The sequence below is a fragment of the Engystomops pustulosus genome, chromosome 3 (genome assembly GCF_040894005.1).
Source record: "Engystomops pustulosus chromosome 3, aEngPut4.maternal, whole genome shotgun sequence".
Taxonomy (NCBI): Eukaryota; Metazoa; Chordata; class Amphibia; order Anura; family Leptodactylidae; genus Engystomops; species Engystomops pustulosus.
In genome coordinates, this window is record NC_092413.1 from 219060322 (window position 1) to 219077654 (window position 17333).

The 17333-nt window shown below is 45.3% G+C and overlaps 1 protein-coding gene across 5 annotated transcripts in view; it reads left to right on the plus strand.

The window, feature by feature from the left end:
* NCOA1 (nuclear receptor coactivator 1) overlaps nucleotides 1–17333 on the plus strand; it is a 298539-nt gene that overhangs the window by 196594 nt on the left and 84612 nt on the right. For all 5 annotated transcript variants that reach the window (XM_072143854.1, XM_072143853.1, XM_072143855.1 and 2 more), the window contains one exon: nucleotides 15808–15905. In XM_072143854.1, coding sequence (XP_071999955.1) covers nucleotides 15808–15905 — 98 coding nt within the window. The remainder of the gene's footprint in view (nucleotides 1–15807; nucleotides 15906–17333) is intronic.

Sequence of the window (17333 nt, forward strand, 5' to 3'; positions counted from 1 at the left end):
GATAGAGAAGGAGCTGCTGTCACCAGATAGAGAAGGAGCTGCTGTCACCTGATAGAGAAGGAACATCTGTCACCTGATAGAGAAGGAGCTGCTGTCCCCTGATAGAGAAGGAGCTGCTGTCACCTGATAGAGAAGGAGCTGCTGTCACCTGATGGAGAAGGAGCTGCTGTCACCTGATGGAGAAGGAGCTGCTGTCACCTGATGGAGAAGGAGCTGCTGTCACCTGATAGAGAAGGAGCTGCTGTCACCTGATAGAGAAGGAACATCTGTCACCTGATAGAGAAGGAGCTGCTGTCCCCTGATAGAGAAGGAGCTACTGTCACCTGATGAAGAAGGAGCTGCTGTCCCCTGATAGAGAAGGAGCTGCTGTCACCTGATAGAGAAGGAGCCGCTGTCACCTGATAGAGAAGGAGCTGCTGTCACCTGATAGAAAGGGAACTGCTGTCACCTGATGGAGAAGGAGCCGCTGTCACCTGATGGAGAAGGAGCTGCTGTCACCTGATAGAGAAGGAGCTGCTGTCACCTGATGGAGAAGGAGCTGCTGTCCCCTGATAGAGAAGGAGCATCTGTCACCTGATAGAGAAGGAGCTGCTGTCACCTGATAGAGAAGGAGCTGCTGTCACCTGATGGAGAAGGAGCTGCTGTCACCTGATGGAGAAGGAGCTGCTGTCACCTGATGGAGAAGGAGCTGCTGTCACCTGATGGAAAAGGAGCTGCTGTCACCTGATAGAGAAGGAGCTGCTGTCACCTGATAGAGAAGGAGCTGCTGTCACATGATAGAGAAGGAGCTGCTGTCACCTGATAGAAAGGGAACTGCTGTCACCTGATACTTGCCTGATAGAGAAGGAGCTGCCGTCACCTGACAGTTATCTGTTCTCTGAGCGGAGCCCTGGCACCCCCTCCTCGGAGCGGAGCCCTGGCACCCCCTCCTCTGAGCAGAGCACTGGCACCCCCTCCTCTGAGCAGAGCACTGGCACCCCCTCCTCTGAGCGGAGCCCTGGCACCCCCACTTCTGAGCCCCCCGGTGCCATGCTCTGCTCCTGTAGGGTCTATCACAGATTACATGATGCTCATGGCAGGAGACTCTGCAGAGGTAAACGCCAGCTGCAGCTTGAAACCCGCGACTTCAAAGGGGCCCCCCGGGGACAGGCGGGAACAATATACAAGGAGTCTGGAAGACAACAATTATTTCTTGACACAGCGAGCGGGTTCCTCTTCCCTTTGATCCTGCACGCCTCTTGTTTAGTGTGGATGCCACTTGTTGTATCACAGCGCACTTGTTACTTTTCATCCTATATCTGCACTGTCCTTGTCATCTCATCTGATTGAAGACGCTGCCGCAGCCGCATGAGAGAGCTAGTAGTAGTGTTACTCTATTATTCTTATTCTGCCGGTGTGATTCCCTGTTTAGTAGTATTTTCCTTGTTAGTAGCAGCAGGACTGTGATATATGGATTTAATTCCCAGGATTGTAGTTTCTCACACTGCTGTGCTCTGTGCTCTCTGCAATGGACTTCTCCACAGCCCCTCCCCTGTAGCAGAGCCAGGGCAGAGTCGCTCCTCTCCCTCATGCATCAGTATTTCTGGCAGAGTCGCTCCTCTCCCTCCTCTTCCTCTGTATTTTGGGCACAGTTGTTCCTCTCACTTTTCTCTGCCTGTGTATTTTGGGCACGGGCGCTCTTCTCCCTCCTCTGTTTCTGTATTTCGGGCACAGTCTCTCCTCTCCCTCCTCTGTCTCTGTATTTCGGCCACAGTCTCTCCTCTCCCTCCTCTGTCTCTGTATTTTGGGCACGGGCGCTCCTCTCCCTCCTCTGTTTCTGTATTTCGGGCACAGTCTCTCCTCTCCCTCCTCTGTCTCTGTATTTCGGGCACAGTCTCTCCTCTCCCTCCTCTGTCTCTGTATTTCGGGCACAGTCTCTCCTCTTCCTCCTCTGTCTCTGTATTTCGGGCACAGTCGCTCCTCTCGCTCCTCTGTCTCTGTATTTCGGGCACAGTCTCTCCTCTCCCTTCTTTCTGTGTATTTCGGACACAGTCTCTCCTCTCCCTCCTCGGTCTCTGTATTTTGGGCACAGTCTCTCCTCTTCCTCCTCTGTCTCTGTATTTCGGGCACAGTCTCTCCTCTTCCTCCTCTGTCTCTGTATTTCGGGCACAGTCGCTCCTCTCGCTCCTCTGTCTCTGTATTTCGGGCACAGTCTCTCCTCTCCCTTCTTTCTGTGTATTTCGGGCACAGTCTCTCCTCTCCCTCCTCGGTCTCTGTATTTTGGGCACAGTCTCTCCTCTTCCTCCTCTGTCTCTGTATTTCGGGCACAGTCTCTCCTCTCCCTCCTCTGTCTCTGTATTTCGGGCACGGCCGCTCCTCTGTCTCTGTATTTCGGGCACAGTCTCTCCTCTCCCTCCTCTGTCTCTGTATTTCGGGCACAGTCTCTCCTCTCCCTTCTTTCTCTGTATTTCGGGCACAGTCTCTCCTCTCCCTCCTCTGTCTCTGTATTTCGGGCACAGTCTCTCCTCTCCCACCTCTGTCTCTGTATTTCGGGCACAGTCTCTCCTCTCCCTCCTCTGTCTCTGTATTTCGGGCACAGTCTCTCCTCTCCCTCCTCTGTATTTCGGGCACAGTCTCTCCTCTCCCTCCTCTGTCTCTGTATTTCGGGCACAGTCTCTCCTCTCCCTTCTTTCTCTGTATTTCGGGCACAGTCTCTCCTCTCCCTCCTCTGTCTCTGTATTTCGGGCACAGTCTCTCCTCTCCCTTCTTTCTCTGTATTTCGGGCACAGTCTCTCCTCTCCCTCCTCTGTCTCTGTATTTCGGGCACAGTCTCTCCTCTCCCACCTCTGTCTCTGTATTTCGGGCACAGTCTCTCCTCTCCCTCCTCTGTCTCTGTATTTCGGGCACAGTCTCTCCTCTCCCTTCTTTCTCTGTATTTCGGGCACAGTCTCTCCTCTCCCTCCTCTGTCTCTGTATTTCGGGCACAGTCTCTCCTCTCCCTCCTCTGTCTCTGTATTTCGGGCACAGTCTCTCCTCTCCCTTCTTTCTCTGTATTTCGGGCACAGTCTCTCCTCTCCCTCCTCTGTCTCTGTATTTCAGGCACAGTCTCTCCTCTCCCACCTCTGTCTCTGTATTTCAGGCACAGTCTCTCCTCTTCCTCCTCTGTCTCTGTATTTCGGGCACAGTCTCTCCTCTCCCTCCTCTGTCTCTGTATTTCGGGCACAGTCTCTCCTCTCCCTCCTCTGTCTCTGTATTTCAGGCACAGTCTCTCCTCTTCCTCCTCTGTCTCTGTATTTCGGGCACAGTCTCTCCTCTCCCTCCTCTGTCTCTGTATTTCGGGCACAGTCTCTCCTCTCCCTCCTCTGTCTCTGTATTTCGGGCACGGCCGCTCCTCTCCCTCCTCTCTGTGTTCTGAGAATCCGCCGGTGACCATCGATGTTCTTTGAAGCACGACTGTTCCTCGAATACTAAGTGCAGAACTGTAATTCCACCTGTCAAACACGGGCAAAAAAATTCACGACTCTTTTTGTCAGCGCTCGGGATTCGGGGGAGGAGGCGAAAACTAGTAATTTCAGCTGTTTAAGCGCAGCCTCTACCTGCTCTGACAGCCGCTTATTACCTGCCTCTTATAAAGGACTTGGCCTCTGGGAGACTCACATGGCGGGAGACCTTGTAAATAATGGTCCTCACTTATAACTGGGGGCACCACCATAAAGCACTACGCCGCTGCAAATTGCTGTAAACAAGTCCTGAAACTCTCCATATTTCTGTCCTGAATAAGCTGGAGAATTGAAGCCGTTTTTCTGAGGATGAGTGGGATATTCAAAATCATTTACCAGAACTGTTATATGTACCATCATGCAACTTTAGCAGTTGATAGATACTGCATATAGATACTTTTTTAGTACCGTCATTCAACTTTAGCAGACAATTTTAATGCACTCATGCAACTTTAGCAGATTTTTTTGTACCATCATGCAACCGTAGCAACAATTTAAAATTTTTGTTGTGTAACATTGGATGCCCTGCTCATGAAATCGCTACATTGTGACCATCAGTTACTGATAACTTTTTCAGAGTCATTCTATGAAAGTTGCATGAAGTCACAGCAGACTATCACACGCAACATGCTCCAGGCAGCATATTCAAGCATAACACCTAATAAAACTACATAAGATAGTGCACCTTCATGCAATTTTAGCCCACAGTTCTACTAATCAAGTTACACAAAACAAGTCATAAATCACACATGCAACTTTGTATGATTTTAACAGTGTGAACTTGTGTGTTCTGCTCCTAATATCTCTACATTGTGACTGTCAGTTAGCGTTGACTGTAATTCTGCAAACGTTGCATGAAGTCGCAGCATTAATTTTGCCATTAATTGTGACTGTCACATGTGACACCAGTTGATGCAGACAGTGGGGTGAATTCATTATTGCTCCTATGCCCAAATATTACAAATTTGCACAAAACAAAGAGTCTAAGATGCCTTCGGACACATTAATGAAGGCTTTCAGACCATTTTTTGTCCGTTTTCCGACTCGTCTGACAAAGGGGCGTGGCGTCTTGAAAGGGGGTGTGGTTTATGAGTAAAAATTTATCATATAAAAATGAGTCCGTGCGCCAAAGAATTGAGGAGGGCGCCCACAAGACTAATGGTGACAATCTCTGCATTGTCGGAGCCCAGTGTCCAGCAGTCAATACAAAATCTCATGAATATTTCATATGTTAGCGACAGTATGCACCTTCATGCAATTTTAGCATGCAGTGGTATTATTTTGCTCATTCTGATTGGTAAATAAGGGTATCATATGTGACAAATCTTAAATCCCACATCACACCTCATGTGACTATGTGTCTAATGACCACTACATGGTGACCGTCACCAGGGTCTCTTGACTTTTTCTGCACATCATAAAAATTTGTAGCAACTATTGTACTGCGGCTTTGGGTTTTAGACAAATAATAAATTGTACATGCCAGTCCATGTTACATTGTGGGGTTTGCTACATTGTGACATCGCATCAATTGGTGATAACTATAATTCTGCAAATGTCGCATGAAGGCGCTGCAGCAATTTTGATCATTTTTTTTTTTATCCTATTGTCCAAAAAATACATGCAAGTACTAATCCTGGCAAATGTAGATAGTAACTCTCTAGTGACAACGTCATTATGTATACGACACATTTAAGGGGAGGTTCCCCTTTAAGAGCGAGGATCTGTAACCGGACTCGCTGTTGTGGCGTGTTTACAGTAAAATATAGATTTTGTTTTTGGCCGTCCAATCCCCTTGGAGCAGCCATGTGGTATGGACCCTGTGAACATTCCTGGCTGAGCCTCTACCTCCCTCCGGGTGGATTCCATTCCGCTGATACATTCCTCGCTATATACATTGTAGCAGCACTGGAACCATCCCTTTAATTGGCGCGTTGCGGCCGTTTTCACCATCTGGGGGTGACGATGGTGTGGCGGGGTCATGTGACAGTGGTCAGATGTGTAGGGTGCAGCAGATAAGTGGCCCCATCTGCAGGTGTCCCCATATATGAGGGCGGAGGGGGAATTTTCGGATATTTACTCCGCAGAGACCTGTCCTGATAAGGGGCGACTCCAGGGGGGGAACTGCTCCTAAGTGAAAGGTCTCTTAAATGATGTATCCTCATTCATATAATACTTGTAGCACTGTTCAGCCTGAGCCCCCTGTTTCATGAGTAGAATGACAGATGTGCAGTGAAGACTGACACAGAAAGAAGCAGGGAGATTCTATAGCTAGAAAGATTTATACTTCTGGGGTCTGAGAACTACAGGTAGGAGTTAAAACCTGGAAATGGGGTGAAAATGTATGTGATGACATCATCAGTGTGACATCACATACCGGGACATAGTGCTGCACAACCTGTGCCAAGGCTCTGACCTCCACTATATGATTTTCCAGATGAAGATGCTTGCTGTCAGGGAATAGATACCAAACTGCTAACAAAGCCAGGTCATATCAAATGGGACAGTTTCAGAGTATTATGTCCGAGTTTTGAGGGTCTTCAAGTTTTGAATGTTTCAATTCACTGAGAGCAAGCAGAGATTTTGAAAAAAAGAGAAGAGAGAAAGCAGAGATTCTTCTCCCTACAGCAGAGCAGAGAATTTGCACAGTACAGCTACATAAACCAGAGAGACCCTATAATACCATGCTCACAGTATTCACAGAGTGTGCTTGCTGGAAGTGAATAGAAACCATCTAGACACTTAAACATGTCAACGTTTGCTGACAGCAAGCAGAGATTTTGAAAGGCAAACTACGGGAGAATTCTGATAGTACAACGCCTCAGCTTTATCATCATGAATCAGAATAGCCGTCGCGGGATTCCCAGGCCATTTGCAAGTTCTCTGCTTGCTGTAAGTGAATAGACAACATCTTTAGGTAACACAGGTGCAGGACCTGTAACAATGTTTAAGTGCAGGTTTTATGACAAGCTATGCAAATGTATGGGTTTTGCAGGCTCTTAAAATCAACCTGAATGTTTCAATTCAGTGACAGCAAGCAGAGAACTAACTTGGGATAAAGCACAGTGGAGAGATTTTACAGTACATAGTATAGTAAGATATAGACTTTTTATCATAAACCTGAATGCCCCTTTCTCTTGTCACTTTGTCCACAGGGTGATTCTTAGTATCTCTGCTTGCTGTGTGCAAATGGAAAGTCATGCAGCTGCATTGATTTTCAGGAGGTTAATAAGAAAGTTCCAACTCCATGACAGCCAGCAGAGATCTTAAAAATGGAGAGGAATTGAATTACAATATATACATACTTACTAAGATTTCCTTGTACGTTATTTTATTATCACTGACGAGAATACCCCTTTCTCCACATGGAGTATCCACTTTTCAATATTTCTGCTTGCTTTTCGTGAACAGAAACGTTCTTGAGTCCTGTAGACTTTGCTGGACTCGTAACAGTGAGTCCCCGCTCACACTCTGGAATCTTACACTGACCATCACTGAGTGATAGGAGCTAAAACAACAAAAACAATGGGTAACATTGTAAAGTAAGGGGGTTACATATGATCTTTATTGTGTAACCACCACAACGGGATTAAAGTTTGAGAACTTTCTTCCACGGGCAAACCCCTTTAAGGGAACCTGTCAGCAGTTGTGACCATAGATTGCAGCCATTGTTAGGTAGAAGAGATGTGTAATCCTACCACTGAGTGTGTTGTTAGTAGCAGCAGAACTGTGACATATGGATTTATATCCCAAGATAGTAGCACTGCTTTACCCATTGAGAACCTTGCAATACCTAATCTCCCTTGTGGGGGAGCAATGTGACATTCTTCCCCGGAGGTCAGATGTCCTGAAACCAGAGGCGCTCTATGGAATCTATAGCGGATAGATGTCAGCCAGCGCCGCGCTCATTAATTATGCCAATAGAATGGTCATATGGCATCTGACACGAGCAATCCATATGTCAGCTCAAATATAGCACAAGGGCGAGGAGGGCGGTGACCGGCAGCGGCCCCAGGTCAGGGTCACTCTGCTTCTAACATTGTTCTGTTTGTGTAAATAAAGTTTAATCATTGTGGACTTAAACATTTTGCAACTTTCCATCGGGCATTGATTGTTTGTTACAATGTATTAGTTCAGGGAAAAAGTATCCGACTGGATATGTACAACGTATGAAGAAGAATTGTCCCATTCACTGACAGCATGCAGAGATTGGTTCAGTGATTGACTTTTAGTTATATCTTGATATCCTGGTGCAGATCTGAGGTCATATTCAGGTCAGAGAGTTCGGAGAGTCTCAGGTCTAATGTCTTCGGACCAGTCTTGGTGGAAATGAGCAGTACTTTTTGCAGTAGATCCCAGTGTCTGACTGTGGGGTTGAGGATTGATAAGGTTTGAGATCCAAGATCGTGCTTCTACTCTTGGTGGATCATCTGCTGAGGCTTCAACAATCCCAATCCTATCACTACGTGGCCCTGGAGAGGCACCTTCTTTAAGGTTCCTCAATCAGCCTGTGAGAAGTTCATCTACTAGGACAGTGGTGGCGAACCTATGGCACACGTGCCGGAGGTGGCACTCAGTGCCCTCTCCTTGAGCACCCGTTCCATCGCTCGAGGTCACCAGACAGGACTCAAGTCCTCTTGCAGTCCCAGGCAGCCGAGGAACCTAGAAGGAAACTACAATAATAATCCAAGCTTCTTCTCCTTCTTTCTACTGTATTGGTGTCCTCGGGTGCCTATACAATTTAAACCTGTGATAGAGCACGGAGTAATAAGTTTGGCACTTGGTGTCTAAAAGGTTTGCCATCACTGTACTAGGAGGAGTCCTCTGATCCATTCCATCGAAGGACCTCTCTTTAGATCTACTGAACATCCCCTAGAGACCAAACATGTTCTATTACAATATATCCGTTTTACATTTTAAGGCTGTTTGTCTTCTTTCATCCTGGTAAGGTCCTAACACGTTACCTTGAACTGTGGTGGCATGACTATTTAACTAGATCAGGCCAAATGTGATATGTTTGATACAAAACCTATGCAATCCATCATTTCCCTGATGACCGCCATCATGGTCCAGATCTGAAGGACCTCAGTCTTTAGAAATTTGCAGGTCATCCATAGATATCAAAGGACCATCGATAGACGCCCAAAGGTTCTGGAGATGTCTCATGTCTTATTACCAGTCTGAGAATGCATCTACTTGTAGGACCTATCTTATCAATTCCACCCAGGGACCTCTCTTGGTGTGGATTTCTTGATGTGGATCTGAGGAACATCTCCAGCTTCTCTAGTCTTCTAAAGACCAGGTCATTTTAGGTCCATGTTCTGGAGATGTCTATTGTTTTATGACCAGTCTGAGAAGTTCATTTACATGCATCTACTTGTAGGACCTATCTCATCAATTCCATCCAGGGACCTCTCTTGGTGTGGATCTGAGGAACACCTCTAGTCAGTGGTCTTCTAAAGACTTGAGAGGTTCATTTTCTGGTCCATGTTCTGGAGATGTCTAATTTCTTATGACCAGTCCGAGAAGTTCATTTGCATGCATCTACTTGTAGGACCTATCTTATCAATTCCATCCAGGGACCTCTCTTGGATCTCTTGGTGTGGATCTGAGGAACACCTCCAATCAATGGTCTTCTAAAGACATGAGAGGTTCTCCAGGTTCTGGAGATGTCTACTGTTTTATGAAAAATCTTAGTGGACATGAGATTTTCATGGTAGATATCTATACAGTACATATGAAAATTTGGTTTACTGAAAGAGTTGGTACAGTTTGGGATTTTAGACCATCCTTTTGCACTTGATGAATCTTCTACTGAGGCTTCAAAAACCCCAATCACATCACAACTCAGAGCCGGAGAGGAAGTGGGCACCTTCCTTTTGGTTCTTCACCCAACATGTGAGAAGTTTATCTTCTAGGACAGTGATGGCAAACCTTTTAGATGCCGAGTGCCCAAACTACAACCCAAATATCTTTTGCAAAGTGCCGATTTGACAATTTAAACAGTAACTTATGACTCCCTGCTCTGTTACATGTTTAAATTGTATAGGCACCTAAGGACACCAATACAGTAGAAATAAGGAGAAGAAGTTTTGGATTATCATTGTAGCTTCCTTCTAGGGTTCTGGGCTGCCTGGGACTGCAGGAGGCCTTGAGTCCTGTCTGGCGAACTCTGCGCTGGGGTGATGGCACAGGCGCCCACAGAAAGGGCTCGGAGTGCCACCTCTGGCACCCGTGCCATAGGTTAGCCATCACTGTTCTAGGAGGACTTCTTCCATCTGTTCACCTCTGTATCTTCTCATTTACTAGAAATCCCATGGAGATGGAACGCTTTCGCTTCAATCTTTGTTCCATTGTTCCGTTTCCTACCTACTCATTAGTCAGTCCCTCACAGGTCACCTTTAAGACACTGTGGCGCCATAACTATTCATTAAGAGGAGTCTATCTCTGAAAATTTCCACCTCTGATTCTCATCTCTGTTTTCAGTCCTTGTTTCGGCTCCATTAATGATCTTCTATGGAGTTTGGGGAAGGGGGGGGGGGGCTCTTCTGGATGAGATCAATCTTGTGGATTCCTCAGGATGCATAAGCAGCAGGAGGACCATGGGGGTTTGGGGCGGATAGGAATTTTGGCTGGTGGCTTGCTGCCTTCCCGTGTTACAGTATCCTGGGCAGGCGGCCAGCGCAGTACAGTAAATTATACAGTATATCTCCTCTAGAAATGCTCCGTGATTTTCCACGCTCTCTATTGGGTTACATCCATGACACCTGCGCTCCTATGTATTCTCATTCCAGGGGGTGGGGGTGACAGGAGCATGCACCCATCACATATGGCAATCTGTAACAAGGCACCTATATATTCTACATTGTCCTAGACGCATGCACCCCCTGTAGCTCCACCCCTTTGTCAAATATCAGTGGGTGGAATCTGTCCATGTTTTCCAATATCAGTAAAGACGGGAACCTCACAGAGAGCCACCAGGTGTCTGCACTGCGGAGTCCCACTTCACTGCTTGTCGAGGCCATGCAGTAGTGTAGTAGGTTGGTACTGGTGGCCCGGTGTTGCCTCCCTGGGTTGGCGCGGTGCCAGGATAACGTTTGCCTCTCAGACTGTATAATTAATGCTGCATGAAAGCCGCCGTATCGCAGCCGGAGCCGCATGCGGTTCACAAATAAAGGAATCAGTGATTTATTTAGCTCAGATGGAGCGGCTCTGCCCTACTTTGTGCCACCCCCTTTAATTAGCCCCCCCCCCCCCGCTCTGCATGATGTAACTGAGCCGGGGCTATTGCATTACCAGCCTCCTCTCTAGCCCGGCTCCCTAGGTGCAGTAATTGCTAATTGCTGAGCGCCGGCTCCCTGCAGGGCCCCGCTCCCTCCCAGACAGGTTCTCTTTTCTGGAAATGAATAAACTCATTAAGGTTAAACACTCCTGGAACTCGGCAACATCAGGAATAATCCAGGCCGTCTATTAAAGGGGTGAGCGGCTGTCACATGTGTATGGGCTGTATGGATAGTCTAACTATTTATCCATCCATCCATCAATCTATCCATCATCTACCCATCCGTCATCCATCCATCTTCTATATCTATTCAACCATTTATCCATCCGTCCATCTACTGTATCTATCCATCCATCCATAATCTACCCATCTGTGCATCCATCTATCCATCTATCCATCCATCCATCCACTGTATCTATCCATCCATCCATAATCTATCCATCTGTGCATCCATCCATCCATCTATCATCTATCCATCATCCTATTCATCCATCCATCCATCTACTGTATCTATCCATCATCTATACATCCATCCATCTACTGTATCTATTCATCCATTTATCATCTATCCATCTACTGTATCTATCCATCCATCCATCCATCCACCCACTGTATCTATCCATCCATCTACTGTATCTATCCATCCATCCATCCATCTGCTGTATCTATCCAACCATCTACTGTATCTATCCATCCATCCATCATCCTATCCATCTATCCATCCATCTACTGTATCTATCCATCCATCCATCATCCTATCCATCTATCCATCCATCTACTGTATCTATCCATCCATCCATCATCCTATCCATCCATCCATCCATCCATCTACTGTATCTATTCATCCATCCATCATCTATCCATCATCCATCCACCTACAGTATCCATCCCTCCATCTCTCCTCTCAGTATTACAGGGGATGTTGCTGTAGATTATTCTGTGATGTGATGTCCCGGTGTTTGTAGATGATACAGATGTGATGGTGAAGCGCTGGTCCCGGTGTTGTGGGGGGGGGGGGGTCCAGGGCTGCTGATGTTGCAGGACCCCTCCCCCATGGGTGACACTGCATTGTCCTCACATGAACCGTCACTTTTCTCTATACCCTCCAGTGATTGGCTTCATATTGTATCTATAGAGAGCAGCAGGATGAATACATTGTGTGAGCCGGGGAGGCCGCTCTCAGCCCACGCGCCATTGGCTGCTAGGAAATACATATAATGGGGAGGGGGGGTCTATGTCTGCATGTCTGATATATGTGCTGCAGCATCCCAGGACGTATAGGAGTCATAACTCCTGCTGTACAGTATATATCACTATATGTACTATATTATAATCACCCCCCCAGACCTCTATATTATTATCACACCCCAGACCAGACCTCTATATTATTATCACACCCCCAGACCTCTATATTATAATCACCCCCCAGACCTCTATATTATTATCACACCCCAGACCTCTATATTATTATCACCCCCCAGACCTCTATATTATTATCACACCCCAGACCAGACCTCTATATTATTATCACACCCCAGACCTCTATATTATAATCACCCCCCAGACCTCTATATTATTATCACACCCCAGACCTCTATATTATTATCACACCCCAGACCTCTATATTATTATCACACCCCAGACCAGACCTCTATATTATTATCACCCCCCAGACCTCTATATTATTATCACCCCCCAGACCTCTATATTATTATCACCCCCCAGACCTCTATATTATTATCACCCCCCAGACCTCTATATTATTATCACCCCCCAGACCTCTATATTATTATCACCCCCCAGACCTCTATATTATTATCACACCCCAGACCTCTATATTATTATCACACCCCAGACCTGTATATTATTATCACACCCCAGACCTCTATATTATTATCACACCCCAGACCTCTATATTATTATCACCCCCCAGACCTCTATATTATTATCACACCCCAGACCTCTATATTATTATCACACCCCAGACCTCTATATTATTATCACACCCCCAGACCTCTATATTATTATCACCCCCCCAGACCTCTATATTATTATCACACCCCCAGACCTCTATATTATTATCACACCCCCAGACCTCTATATTATTATCACACCCCAGACCTCTATATTATTATCACACCCCCAGACCTCTATATTATTATCACCCCCCAGACCTCTATATTATTATCACACCCCAGACCTGTATATTATTATCACACCCCAGACCTCTATATTATTATCACACCCCAGACCTCTATATTATTATCACCCCCCAGACCTGTATATTATTATCACACCCCAGACCTCTATATTATTATCACCCCCCAGACCTCTATATTATTATCACACCCCCAGACCTCTATATTATTATCACACCCCAGACCTCTATATTATTATCACACCCCAGACCTCTATATTATTATCACCCCCCAGACCTCTATATTATTATCACACCCCAGACCTCTATATTATTATCACACCCCAGACCTGTATATTATTATCACACCCCAGACCTCTATATTATTATCACACCCCAGACCTCTATATTATTATCACACCCCAGACCTCTATATTATTATCACATCCCAGACCTCTATATTATTATCACACCCCAGACCTGTATATTATTATCACACCCCAGACCTCTATATTATTATCACCCCCCAGACCAGACCTCTATATTATTATCACACCCCCAGACCTCTATATTATTATCACCCCCCAGACCAGACCTCTATATTATTATCACACCCCAGACCAGACCTCTATATTATTATCACCCCCCAGACCTCTATATTATTATCACCCCCCAGACCTCTATATTATTATCACCCCCCCAGACCTCTATATTATTATCACACCCCCAGACCTCTATATTATTATCACACCCCCAGACCTCTATATTATTATCACACCCCCAGACCTCTATATTATTATCACACCCCCAGACCTCTATATTATTATCACACCCCCAGACCTCTATATTATTATCACACCCCCAGACCTCTATATTATTATCACACCCCCAGACCTCTATATTATTATCACACCCCCAGACCTCTATATTATTATCACACCCCCAGACCTCTATATTATTATCACACCCCCAGACCTCTATATTATTATCACACCCCCAGACCTCTATATTATTATCACCCCCCAGACCTCTATATTATTATCACACCCCTTTGCCCCGATCTTGTGAGGGTGAATATAGAGTAATTTCTCCCAGTAAAGGCTTTATGTGGGGGTCCGCCTTTGTGCCCGCTCTCTGCATTGTCTGGGGCTTCCTTGGCATGTTCTGGAGTAAACCGTCAGCCTGTCCCAAAATAACCAGAGCCTGCAGGATATCCTGAGCTCCCGCCATTCCTTCCTCTTCCCCTCAGTCACAGCTCTTCTTCCTCGAGACCACATGTCCCCGTCCCCCTGCCCATCACTGCCTCCCGCCCTACTGACAGGTCCTGGCGCATAGCTGGCACCACTCTGCCAGGTTATGTAATGTGCTGGCATGACCCTGGCCTCAACTGATAACATCCGCACCATCTATCTAGAAAAGGCAGAACTCCAGGTCCAAATGTGATTTGAAGGAGAAGTCTATTCCATGCAGTGGTAACATTTCCGGTCACTTTTGTTAAGCTTCAGCTGTAATGTTCTTTATAGATGGAATAAACTTCCAGCCTCTAGATGTACAAAGATCTATCTCCTATCTATCTCCTATCTATCTATCTATCTCCTATCTATCTCCTATCTATCTATCTCCTATCTATCTATCTATCTATCTATCTATCTATCTCCTATCTATCTATCTATCTATCTATCTATCTATCTATCTATCTATCTATCTATCTATCTATCTATCTCCTATCTATCTATCTATCTCCTATCTATCTATCTATCTCCTATCTATCTATCTATCTCCTATCTATCTCCTATCTATCTATCTATCTATCTATCTCCTATCTATCTATCTATCTATCTATCTCCTATCTATCTATCTATCTATCTCCTATCTATCTATCTATCTATCTCCTATCTATCTATCTATCTATCTCCTATCTATCTATCTATCTCCTATCTATCTATCTATCTCCTATCTATCTATCTATCTATCTATCTATCTATCTATCTATCTATCTATCTATCTCCTATCTATCTATCTCCTATCTATCTATCTCCTATCTATCTATCTCCTATCTATCTATCTATCTATCTATCTATCTATCTATCTATCTATCTATCTATCTATCTCCTATCTATCTATCTATCTCCTATCTATCTATCTATCTCCTATCTATCTATCTATCTCCTATCTATCTATCTATCTCCTATCTATCTATCTCCTATCTATCTATCTATCTATCTATCTATCTCATATCCATCTATCTATCTATCTATCTATCTATCTCATATCTATCTATCTATCTCATATCTATCTATCTTCTATCTATCTATATCTGCCCTGATGCCCCCTAAAGTTCCCTGTATACTCTGCACATTCTCCGTTTTTGCGCCTAGCCTTGCAGCGGTGAATGTCTCCGCCGCTCCCCCGGTGTGTAATGTATTCCGCTGGCGTCCCCCAGGGATTGGAGCAAGTGCTTTTAAGAGATAGAAACTTCTAGATTGGCATCTAATGAAATTTAGTATTTAAGTCCATTACTGTAAGTGTCTGTATGTGGGCGCCGCTGACACTCCTGTCTCATCACAGGGAGGGGGATAGGGCGGGGGGTCTAATCTACAGAACCAGGAGAAGAATTCCTATCAGCATCTATACATGAGCGGCCACCCAGCTTTTCCACATCCCTGAGCCGTATATCTATGGGTACCATAGAAACTTCTAGAACTTTCTAATACTCATTTTCACTGGAGAATCCAGTCTAAGCTGCAGAGATACATTTTACCTGCGCTGATACATTGTGACACACAAGAGATTTGTACAGCTGATATGTTTATGATTGTCTAGACTGGATAGAATTGTAGCAAACCCTCAGCAATGAGAAGTAATAGATGTATACAGCACCGTGATAATGAATAACTCTTTCATTACAGAGAAATCCGGCATCGATGACGATGTTCAGAAATCGGACATCTCGTCCAGCAGCGGCGGAGTCATTGAGAAGGAGTCACTGGGTCCTCTCCTCCTAGAGGTAAGTCACCCTGTGTGTGTGTGCTGTGTGCGTATAGCAGAGCAATGTCATGTATCTACACTGCAGAATAGTGAGTGCAGCTCTGGGGTATAATACAGGATGTAACTCAGGATCAGTACAGGATAAGTAATGTCATGTATGTACACAGTGACTGCACCAGCAGCAGAATAGTGAGTGCAGCTCTGGAGTATAATACAGGATGTAACTCAGGATCAGTACAGGATAAGTAATGTCATGTATGTACACAGTGACTGCACCAGCAGCAGAATAGTGAGTGCAGCTCTGGGATATAATACAGGATGTAACTCAGGATCAGTACAGGATAAGTAATGTCATGTATGTACACAGTGACTGCACCAGCAGCAGAATAGTGAGTGCAGCTCTGGAGTATAATACAGGATGTAACTCAGGATCAGTACAGGATAAGTAATGTCATGTATGTACACAGTGACTGTACCAGCAGCAGAATAGTGAGTGCAGCTCTGGAGTATAATACAGGATGTAACTCAGGATCAGTACAGGATAAGTAATGTCATGTATGTACACAGTGACTGCACCAGCAGCAGAATAGTGAGTGCAGCTCTGGTGTATAATACAGGATGTAACTCAGGATCAGTACAGGATAAGTAATGTCATGTATGTACACAGTGACTGCACCAGCAGCAGAATAGTGAGTGCAGCTCTGGAGTATAATACAGGATGTAACTCAGGATCAGTACAGGATAAGTAATGTCATGTATGTACACAGTGACTGCACCAGCAGCAGAATAGTGAGTGCAGCTCTGGGGTATAATACAGGATGTAACTCAGGATCAGTACAGGATAAGTAATGTCATGTATGTACACAGTGACTGCACCAGCAGCAGAATAGTGAGTGCAGCTCTGGGGTATAATACAGGATGTAACTCAGGATCAGTACAGGATAAGTAATGTCATGTATGTACACATTGACTGCACCAGCAGCAGAATAGTGAGTGCAGCTCTGGGGTATAATACAGGATGTAACTCAGGATCAGTACAGGATAAGTAATGTCATGTATGTACACAGTGACTGCACCAGCAGCAGAATAGTGAGTGCAGCTCTGGAGTATAATACAGGATGTAACTCAGGATCAGTACAGGATAAGTAATGTCATGTATGTACACAGTGACTGCACCAGCAGCAGAATAGTGAGTGCAGCTCTGGGGTATAATACAGGATGTAACTCAGGATCAGTACAGGATAAGTAATGTCATGTATGTACACAGTGACTGCACCAGCAGCAGAATAGTGAGTGCAGCTCTGGGGTATAATACAGGATGTAACTCAGGATCAGTACAGGATAAGTAATGTCATGTTTGTACACAGTGACTGCACCAGCAGCAGAATAGTGAGTGCAGCTCTGGAGTATAATACAGGATGTAACTCAGGATCAGTACAGGATAAGT